This window comes from Pararge aegeria, chromosome 15 (genome assembly GCF_905163445.1).
Source record: "Pararge aegeria chromosome 15, ilParAegt1.1, whole genome shotgun sequence".
Classification (NCBI taxonomy): Eukaryota; Metazoa; Arthropoda; class Insecta; order Lepidoptera; family Nymphalidae; genus Pararge; species Pararge aegeria.
Window position 1 is genome coordinate 14104113 of NC_053194.1, and position 11561 is coordinate 14115673.

The 11561-nt window shown below is 34.2% G+C and overlaps 1 protein-coding gene across 1 annotated transcript; it reads right to left on the bottom strand.

Annotated features, from left to right (window-relative positions):
• Positions 1 to 5611: 5611 nt before the first annotated feature.
• Positions 5612 to 11199, bottom strand: LOC120629909 (SET and MYND domain-containing protein 5). The gene is made up of 7 exons (XM_039898987.1): positions 11037 to 11199; positions 10826 to 10953; positions 9295 to 9531; positions 8451 to 8688; positions 7731 to 7908; positions 7026 to 7240; positions 5612 to 6658 (listed from the first exon to the last, which is right to left on the bottom strand). The coding sequence occupies exons 1-7, from the start codon at positions 11073 to 11075 to the stop codon at positions 6539 to 6541; spliced, it is 1155 nt and encodes a 384-aa protein (XP_039754921.1). The 5' UTR covers positions 11076 to 11199; the 3' UTR covers positions 5612 to 6538.
• Positions 11200 to 11561: the final 362 nt, after the last annotated feature.

Sequence of the window (11561 nt, forward strand, 5' to 3'; positions counted from 1 at the left end):
TAACGATAGGAAGATCTTCCTACGAGCGGGTGACCGTGCTCGGGGACTGAGGTCCGAACCGAAGAAATTTTCGGATGGACACTTGCCGCTAACCACCTACGGCGTCATCGGGGGAGCGGGGCGAAAGCGAAAGCTCTCCATGAGAAGAGCCCCAGGGCTCGAAGACATCGGGTATTCATTTCTGAAAGTTGTACTCGTATATATATACGCATTCTTTGTGAACACTTCGCTAGCGCGATGCAGGATTTTTGTGGCGCCATCTAGTTCTGTAATGTGGAGACCGCTCCACTTAGCAACGCAAATAAGCATTGCGGGACACTTCCACGGACGCGAAACAAAAAGCTCTACTACTAAGAGAAACGAAGGAGAGATAGATAGATAGGTAGGATACAATAACTTTACTGCAACAAAACACAAAACAAAATACATAAACACAAAGACATATTATTAGGGTGCAAAAACGGCCTTATCACTTAAAGTAATCTTTAAAGTAACCTTACCGTAAGAAGATATCAGCTAAACGTGAGAAGAAGAGTAAAGGAGAGAAAAGGCCCGTTTTATAAAACGTAATTTATTTAGATACTTAGCATATAAGGTATTTTTTTATTAAATAAATTAATCAAACGCCGTTGAGTCCTTTTTACGCAGCGAACATACAGCGCCCTGCGAGTTCAGTACAACAATGTGCTGAGGGCGGTGTTGAAGAAGCCACGACGGTGCAGCGCGTCAGAGATGTTTGCGGTTGCGCGGGTAGATAATTTCTACGCGATCATCCGCAAGCGTGCTGCGTCAATGATGAGCAGGCTCGTGAGTAGCACCAACACCCTCCTCAGTACACTGGCAGGCTGGACAGCTCTCTCTGGGGGTGCTGGGATGGTGTGCACACGCGCTATAGAGGGGCTCAGTTAGACTATAAGGATTGTTTTGTATAGAATAACGTTGTTTTTATTTGTTAAGTACTAAAATAGGTTTAACTACATTGTATTACTAACACTATATAAAATAAAGATGTATTATTATTATTATTTACTGAACATATCATCAGCATTACAAATCTCATAATCAGAACTCTTAGGCTTAACGCTGGCCAAGTGCAGATTGGTAAAATTTACACGCAATTGAGAACGACATGGGAACTCACGATGTTTTCTTTCGCCATTAAAGCAAGTGAGTGGTAGGTAAAAAAAAGTGTCAGCAGCCTGTGTTGTAAATACATTTGAGGTCACTGTGTGTTAATTATTAGGTATCTACTGAACACGTCAGTCAATTGTAGACAAAAACAAAATGAAAGCAGCCAGTTCATTTTAAATAATAGAGGTACTGTGTGTTAATTATTAGGTGTATTGTAAAAAGTGTTAGTAGCCTGTCTTGTGAATACAATTGAGGTCACTGTGTGTTAATTATAAGGTATCTACTGAACACGTCAGTCAATTGTAGACAATAACAAAATGAAAGCAGCCAGTTCATTTTAAATAATAGAGGTACTGTGTGTTAATTATTAGGTGTATTGTAAAAAGTGTTAGTAGCCTGTCTTGTGAATACAATTGAGGTCACTGTGTGTTAATTATTAGGTATCTACTGAACACGTCAGTGAATTGTAGACAATAACAAAATGAAAGCAGCCAGTTCATTTTAAATAATAGAGGTACTGTGTGTTAATTATTAGGTGTATTGTAAAAAGTGTTAGTAGCCTGTCTTGTGAATACAATTGAGGTCACTGTGTGTTAATTATTAGGTATCTACTGAACACGTCAGTCAATTGTAGACAAAAACAAAATGAAAGCAGCCAGTTCATTTTAAATAATAGACGTACTGTGTGTTAATTATTAGGTGTATTGTAAAAAGTGTTAGTAGCCTGTCTTGTGAATACAATTGAGGTCACTGTGTGTTAATTATTAGGTATCTACTGAACACGTCAGTCAATTGTAGACAAAAACAAAATGAAAGCAGCCAGTTCATTTTAAATAATAGACGTACTGTGTTAATTATTAGGTGTATTGTAAAAAGTGTTAGTAGCCTGTCTTGTGAATATAATTGAGGTCACTGTGTGTTATTTGTTAGGTGTCTACTGAACACGTCAATTAATTGGATGGTAAAAAAGTATTAGCAGCCTGTCTATTTCATGTTTTTTTTTTAACGTTTATTTCAATTGTAAATAGAATGTGGTTGTAATAACAATAGTAATATATCATTTATAAAAAAAACAAAAGCTCTATTTCGGAATTATTTTATTATGAACACTAATATTAACGTAAACACTTTAAGTGATTGTAATAACATAGAATCAACACAATTGTATATCACTGAATTACCTAAAAATAAGTTGACACTTATTAAAAACAATAAACACCGTATATTATCTTCACAATATAATAATTGCATTGGTTGTAAAAAACAGGAATGATTGTAGAAAACGCGAAAATTAGGTTCTATTGTCATTAACATTCTTTACACCTTTTTTTTTAAATTTGATAGCTCAATTCTTGAGCAAGCCTAAGTTGTAGGCTATTTGGCATCGCGCTACGACTCTTAGGCATGTAACGGGCGGACAATGCAACGCGGTGAATCGTAGAATGAAATCTTATATGGGACTTGTAGGTACGCGGACGAAGTATGACGGCAATGCTAGTAAAGAGATACATTAGTTTGATGCCTTTGATCCCGTGGCAAGTGCCGACATTGCCTGGGCACAGACAAAGATTTCTTTAGAAACTGATTTGGAATATGGGTTTTACATAAATGCCATACCCCTAACCGATTAGCCCGTTTACTATCTTTGACTGCATCGTCATTTATTACCAGGGTGAGATTGTAGTCAAAGACTCAATTAACTATAAAAAGGGCAGAGAGGCGGGAGGCAAGAATTGGACCTCCCTGGCGCATTCGTGAGGGCTATGGTCTTATAAATGGAAGGTCCCAGGTTCAATCCCCGGCCGGGGATTCAGTTCCGAGCTCTTTTCAGATACAAAACAATCTTGTAACAAAATTGATTTTCAGCTACCATCTTAGGGAGAAATGCGGTTCTAGCGACCCGTAAAGTAGGTACTTTCGCCTATTTCAACATTCGTTGTTTACTCTGCTTATGGAAACATATTTTACAGTTACATTTACATCAATATTACTATAAGTATATACAATTATGTATAACTAATTTACAATAAAAAATAATTTTAAACTCTTTAAACACAGTAATAAATCCGTTTAATTAAGCCAATTTTTATAGTACACTTTAATGGACTAAAAGGTATCCTGGTTTACCATTAACAATTACAAATCCGTATAATGGACTAAAAAATTACTGTTTTATCAAAAGGCGACAAAAACAATTTTTTAATTCCAACCAATTTAGAGGATTTAAACACAGTTATTCACCACTATGATATATCACGTAGATGTTTCTTAAACAAAAAGTTGTAGGACAAATGATTCTAGAAGCTTAATGTAAGCATCACAAAATGTCTGTTTAGTTGTAGCTGTGAGTTCAACAAATACATGTTTATTATATTCGGTTCGGATGTCTATATCTTTGATAATGCCTACTCATTCTTCCTACTATCTATTTCTAAACATTCCTCTAGCTCTGCAAAGCTAAGATACGTTTGGTAGACAAAAATGAAAAGGAAAAAAAAAGCTACTAAGGCAACAGGAGTTACAGATGTCACGGGAAGATTAAAAGGCTAAAATAGCGCTGGATTAGCCATGGCGGTTAGGTCCTCGAAAGAAAAACGTACAAAAGAGTTCATAACTTGGTACACCAGAGATGGTAAGAAGAAAAAAAACGTGTGTGTACTCTTGTACACGCGTTAGAAGTTATACTTATTTGGCGTAACAAGATAAAAGTATTTTCAAAAATTTTATCTTTCGCCTACGTTTGCAGTAAAAATTACACTAACAATAGAAAAAAGGTATTGTTTTAATTTTTGAAAATCAACTGTCAAACCTTTTACCTAGCTAACTTCATGGTGTCGGTTTTTTGTGACGGTGTGCGCGCGCATCGTAAAAATTTACTCTCACCATTTTTCCCTAACGCGCCAAAAGAAGTATAACTTCAAAAATGGGGCTCAGAATAGCCAGGTAATAAGGAGAATTCTAGAGTGTAAGTCAAGGACAGCCTGACAGAGCGTTATAAGTATATTTCTGTGTTACTAATTTTTATGATTTTTTTTTAGAAATATATATAATATAATAAGTATCTAAGTAAATGTAATAAGTATCACTTAATTTTAATAATACATTTAGTAACTCTATAGTGTATAAGCAACACATAATTTAGTCAGTGAATAAAACCTATTTTTATGTCACTATATTATTTTATTTTATATTATTATGTATACTAATGAATGGCCTTTTTAAGTTTTGCTTTTGTTTGCTTTGCTTTAACAATTTTTAGAATAAAGAGAGAAAATATTTATATTTTTATTTAACATTTACCATCATATCTAATATAAGTTTTCGAGTAAATATTCTTTAGATCTAAATCTGCTTTTAATCCTGAGGTTTAATCAAAAATTTAGCGTTAATTAGTTCTAGTTTATTGTTTATATTTGTGCCAACTGGCCACAAGGCACTTCGCCAATATTGTTTCAATGGAGAAACTCAAACTAAATTGATTGACATATCCATACAAAATGACAGGTTAATTTTAACTCCGATAAAACATTTGTTTTCTTGAAACCTTACTCTATGGACACTAATATGTTGCCTAACTCGTAAATAACGTTCAAGTCAGTTAAACTCTATCTTATACTTATTCACAATTCTATTTGAGCAGGATAACAACGGTATTTAGCTGTCGTAGAATAAGTTATTATAATTGCAAAATGTGTTGAGTCTTTAAATATTTAACAATTCAAATAAGCTTCACAGATTAACTTTTAAACAGCTGATAGAAACGGTTAAAGGGCTCACCTGATTTCATTTATACAGGAAGACTTGTTTAGTTAATTTTTCTTGGCATCAGGTATTATTTAGACTTAAAAAAACAAGATCCAATGGGTAAAATGCAAAAACTTCAGAAACAGAGAGAAATTCAGTTTTTGGTGGAGGAATAATTTACTGAAATAGTTGTTTCTTTACTACATTGGTGAAACCGTTATGCGATGCAGTACAATTACCTTATAACTATTAGAAGTCACTACACCAGTTCCTGGGATAGCATTACTTAATAATTATTTTAATTATAAATACAATAATATAATTATTTCGATACAGAAATTAGGCCGCGTTAAAATCTTAGGCTTCTTTGCAAATTCATTCACACCAGGATATTCTGTTACCCCCTACCCGTGCTATCCTACTTAAAATGGACCAATTTTTTATTGGCAGGAATACACAAAATAACAGTATCACTTAAACTATAGCGTAGCCTTTTTAGAGACCACTTTTTTATTCTATCTTAATACTATAAAGATGTAAAATTTGTTTGCATTTATGAAATTAGATCACCAATGCATTGTAATTTAAGCTTTTTTTTTATTACACTACAAGTTAGCCCTTGACTGCAATCTCACCAGGTGATCTCACATGATGCAGTCTAAGATGGTAGCGGACTCACCTGTTAGGGAGCATGGTAGTCATACCCTTAATCGGTTTCTACACGACATCGCACCGGAACACTAAAGCACGTCTTTGTCAGTAGGGTGGTAACTAGCCACGGCCATAGCCTCCCACCAGACAATGTTTTTATTGAAACAAAATATCTTATGTGGCTGGTGAGAATGGCGTTTGACGTCACAACGTAATGTGGGCGTTAAATCATGATTCCCTTTCGTAGGGTTTAAAATGAGGGTTTGTTCTTTAAAAAATTTTATGCACCTAATTTCTATTAAATTGAATATGTTTTTATTTTTTTGATTTGATTTAAATTAGGTGTAAGACTTTAAGTATTTCTTCCCAGTGAATTTACAACTTTTAACCTTACATTCTTGAAACAAACATATATTACCTCTTTATATTATTCAGGTAGATAGAAGTCAAAATGCCTTTGTATGGTACTTCAAAGGCCCCCTTCAACATCATAAAATACATTAGGCTTGATGACGTAAATGTTCTTTGAAGGAACCTTTAATATATACATTATCAATATTTCTTTATAAATTTACAAATTAGTGTAGATTTATTTATACAATTAATTCCAATTGCAATCAAGCGTAAAGCTGCCTTTCCACCAGACCTTAAGCAAAGCTTTCAAAATTAAGTTATAAAATTGGTGGTTTTTATATAAACCCTGCATTATGCATTCAGGCAGGCAAGGCCCTGATGAAAAAGTAGCCTTAACTGGCCAATGAGAAAAATAAGGCATCATGTCCTAACATTGCCTGTCACTTTACAGTCAGTCTCTCAGAAGCAATAAAGTTATATCGACAAAAACTATGGATATATTTATATTCATATTTATGAAGAAGTGTGATAGTTTTTACAATATGCATTTTATATACACTTTTTATGGCAGTTCCACTTTACTTTCAATTCACTGTGTGTCACTTTACAGTCAGTCTTCTCAGAGGCCCAGGAGGCACAGGGCGAGGAAGTTGGAGCATCAGTCATCCGCATCCTCCTCTTCTTCACTCATGTCTTCCTCGCTGCTGCAGTCGGGCTCCGAGCCCGCAGCCACACACCGCTCACACCAACACACAAATAAGTAGTTCTCTGCTAGCTCCTAGAGTGTAATAAATTTAATTGAATTTTTGATATATAATGTAAATATAGAAGGCCCAAAGGTTCACAAAATAGTTAAAATATATGACATTAGGGATTACACATAATGTTTTGATGAAATAAACTCGAGAAATGTAGATTCAACAGATGGAAAAGACAATAGAAAATGAATTAGCCAATATAAGATAAAGGAAAACAACAAGTCTATGAAAGCAAATATAGGTTAAACAAATATTGCAAAGTAAAAAATGTATTGGAAATTAATGTTTAAATATGCCTAAGTTAGGCTCATACAATCTTTTTTTTACTTTGCAGCCATATTAATGGATGAAGATAATAATTATTATATATCAATAATTAAAATGTACCTTTTGCCTTGAATGTCTTGACCGTTGTAAAGCACACTCGTCCAAATAACTTATGAATATTTCCTCTCCAGGCATGATTGTCTTTATGGCTTTCAACTCTATCCTATGGTTGCCATAAGGAAATGAAGATTCTGCATTTGGTGCACAGCTGTGGTTGCATGCACTCTGCAATAGGAACAATCCGGAACCTTCTGTATTGAGGAATTGACCGGATTCTGGAATTCATAATTATAAAACATTATCACTCTTTTTCCCTACATACAATGGACAGTTCTGGTCAAGTAAATACAAAGATGGGAACAGAAGATGTACTACTGTTCATTGGTAAAGCATGTAAATGTACAATGGTAGCTAGTTTGAGTTGACTAAATTCAATTAAATTTACTTAGAACTGGTATCAAAAATAATACTCTACACTCATACACTCAATACATTTGTCTCTATTTCTGCCTACTAGATTTTGGTAGCAATAAGTAGCCTAGATAACTTTTAAGTAATCATCAGTAGCTTGAACTTGAAGGCTGATGCAAAACTTTAATCTTACTATGATTATAAATGTGAAAGTTTATATTAAAGGCTGGCAAGATGAAAATTGACACAGATATAGATTGGAATATCACTTAGGCTACTGTTTATTCCGGAAAACAAAAGGTTCATAGAGGATTTGTGAAGTAAAAAGCCAATAGTAAAGATAATTACACTAACCTTCTTCCACATACTGATACAGTTTGTCAATAAACATGTGTAACTGTTGTTTCTCATCGTCTGACATTGTTAAGTTTGAAACAGAATTGACCCATAGAGCCAGTGGACTCGTGCCAATGCCCTGCCCATTGGTTCCTACCAGAGCCATTAGCGAACAGAATCCTTCAGGTGTTAGGAACTGAAAAACAGAAATTATTGATTCATTATTGAGCACATGCCTCCTGTCTTATGTGAAAAAAGAGGTGTATTGTGATGAAACATAAATTGCAATTTAATGATACACAGTGTAGCTAATAGGCCATGGGCTATTTTTACAAACTTCTTAAAAAAATAGAACTTCTCACATTATTTGGTGATTTTACAAGTAGAATACTGATTTGCATTTTATGAAACTAAAACTGCTTCAAGATAACTTTCAATTTTTATAATAGTAATTGGTAGTTAAATTGTAATAAATTGGCCTTGCAATAGTTAAGTCACTAGTGGATTTAGTAGTTGAAGTCTTCGTAACTAGTAATGGTGAGAATATTTGAAGAGTCAACCTCGGCCAATTCTAATATGATTGTGTGAAAATGCAAATTGGCATACTGCCATTGTTTAAAGCAGTATTATTTTAAAATGACACTATGAATTCATGAGTAACATTGCCTTTAGCAAATGGATGTAAGCCCTCAGAAAATCTTTATTAGTATAATTATATAAAAATAATAAAACAACTACCTCCTGTATATGTTCACCATTTATAACATGCGCCGTCATCTCTCTCAGTGTATTTATTTGGCTTCTAAACTCATCTCCCAGCAACTTGTGAACTAATTCAGCATCCTCATTGACTGTCCTATGACAGAACTGTTTGATTGTTGCAGCTGCTGACTCTGGGTCTGAGTGTTGTTGGATGAATGCTAATATTCTAACTAGGAGCATTATGTTTGCAGTCTCTGGTGGATAATGGATTTGTCTGAAAAAGGCCAGTACCTATTAAGCAATTATTCAAGTGCTATTAATCAATATATTAGAAAGTATAGGACTGTGTTTTAAATTGTGTTTTGAATTAATTTAGATGTGGAAACCATTTTTACGAAAGGATAAATAAAAAAGTTATCTTAATGAGTTAACTAAAAGTGATCCCTGAGCCACTTAGAGAATAGATGAATATAGGTACCCAGAATTACAAAAATACATAAGTTATATATAAACTATCTGTTAGAAAAGATTCAATGAATATTTTTAACTGTCTCTTTGAGGAAGTTAAAAATATTACAATGAATATATATTTTTTTTAATTTTCTTGCAAGGCTTTGATTCCCACAACTGGAAAAAGTTTGAAGAACATCAATGCTTTTCAGTGTCTTGGTGTTTATCTGTATATTATAAGTATTTATTTATAATATTAATTAAAAAATAATCATCAGTTATCTCAGTACTCATAACCCAAGCTACGCTTGCTTTGGTGCTAGATGGCAATGTTATGCCAGCTTATATAAATAATCATATATTTATTTATTTTATTATTATTTATATAAGCTGCAGCTTTTTTTATTATTCTTGTAGAGTATTAACTTACTTCCAAGTCTCCAATAACACATTAACAGGATGCTGGGTCTCACTCTGTATATAGCACAGAACCCTGTGATACTTTGCATAGGAGATCTCCTTACATTCCTCAGAACAATATAGTATACCGCATTGATTACAACTAGTAATGTTCAAAAGGTCAGTTTCAAAGCAATTTGAGTGGGGCAAAACAATATCAGGCTTTGCTGAGAGACGTCGTACATTTTGTTCTGGTGTTTCTAGAGGCCTGAAATGAAAAATTTCATTTTGATTTAGGGATTACACATGATGTTTTTAGATGTGTGTGTATATTGAGGAAAGACTTTCCTCTTCCTTCTCTAGTCTTTCCTCAATATGACAATTTCCAATTGGAAATTATCATAAAATAATTAAAATATCTATGATCTGCTCATAGTCAAGGACTGATCGCAGGATAACAATAGAGAAAAAAAAAAAAAAAAAAAAAAAAAAAAAAGATACTACTACCTTAAGTCTACTAAACCGCACTTGGCCAGCTTAGTGGACTACAGCTGGAACAGTGCCCTGTAGTGGGCTGCTAATAGGTTGATGATGATGATTATCACATTCAAAGTGTTTATTGCTTGCATAAAAAAAAAAGAGATATTTGATATCTTAACAACAGGAGCCTCATAATATTATTCATATGCGGTTTCTATAAAGGAACTTTTAAGTGTTTTTTGTTCACTTTCAATGGTACATAAATATTTCCCATAATCATAATGGCACTTTGAACTACAAACAACTACTAATGCACAGGACTGCACAGAATCTGTGTCATTCCTCTTTCTCATTCTTTTGTCAGTGGCCATTCATACATGCTGGGAGATCTTGACAACGATGTCACAATATATTGTAACCGGCTTACGTGACACCAGGGACCAGGTGAACCTGAGCCACAAGAAGAAGAATTAAAATTAAATTCAACCCTTTTATAATGTTTACTATGAATGCATATATTTGTTTTCAGCCACCAGGCTTTTGCTTGTATTAAGATAAAAGGCGTGGGAGTGCAGATGGCAAGTTTCATCACAGTACTCTCCCTTGGTACTATAATTGTATCTGTGAATACTCAAATGCACAGAACGGGCCTAATCTCACTCGCAAGTGGCCTAAATTACCTCATCTATCATTATATTAAGTACTGTTTCTGGGTTACTTTAAGTAAAAAAACACTCAGCCAATTAATGTCCTAGCACTGGGCAAAAGCTTCCCCTCTGATAGGTAGGATGGTTTAGAGCACAGACCCACCATGCTGCACCTAAGTGGTTTGGAGTACTTTTTATAGTACAACAAGTCAGTACGGGTATATGGGGCTTAACACCTATGCCTCAGTTTGTTGGGCACAGTGCGGCACGTTGCAGGATTTTTACACATGCCCTGCGAAGTATTGCTTTGTTTATAGTTGGGTTTCCACTTAACTTCACTGCGGGCCATAAGCTTATTCTGGCAATTATGACTAAAAATAAATGACTACAGATAGTGTACTAAATAAGTTTAACCATAACTGATTGGTCCCATACCTCATGCAGTGGTCGCACGCCAAATACCTATACGCAGCGTTCCACGCAAATTGACAGGAAACTAACGGGTCCTCAGCTAAAATAACATCACCTTCGTTAAACTGCTTCGTCGCATACAGCCCTTTTCCCTAAAAATGTAACCAATTGATTAAAAGCCGCATTGCACAGACTTGTTTTTCGTATCTTTGGAAGAAAATAACCAATTACTAACCTTTTTGGTATTAGAAATCCTTATTTCAAAACCTTCCATATTTAAGGCTATTAGCTTGCTAGCACTCTTTTATTGGATAATAGGAAGTTATTCAATTTATTCAAAGGTTAGAACAAGCACGCAAGTAAAGTAGAAAATAATGCATTTGACGGATGTCAGATTAGACAACTAAATTTCCTGAACTGTCAATTAAGAACAATGAATAAGTAGGAAAGATAACTAATATTCTGCGATCGGAAACTGAAAACTCTAAAACTGATTTCATTTTTTAATAGCAACATTATTATAGTGAATGAGGTGGAACAAAAAAGATAGGGGTAGTTTTACAATATCCTCCTTATTTTAATTTCTAATAGCGTTTCAAATTTTAATAATAAAAATACTCTTAATATTCCCGAATGGGTTAAGTCATCATATGCTGCAGCACTAAGATACTACATGCTGTAGCATCTACCTGTCCTAGGGTGCTACATATAGTAATATTATATCTGGAATAGAGAAACCGCCCATAGTGAGGGGTTTTGA

Coding starts and splice junctions, on each gene's coding strand:
- LOC120629909 (XM_039898987.1), bottom strand. CDS start 11,075: ATGGAAGGTTTTGAAATAAGGATTTCTAATACCAAAAAG. Junction 10,954..11,036: donor GGATTTCTAATACCAAAAAG/GTTAGTAATTGG, acceptor TTACATTTTTAG/GGAAAAGGGCTGTATGCGAC. Junction 8,689..9,294: donor GTGTTATTGGAGACTTGGAA/GTAAGTTAATAC, acceptor GGCCTTTTTCAG/ACAAATCCATTATCCACCAG.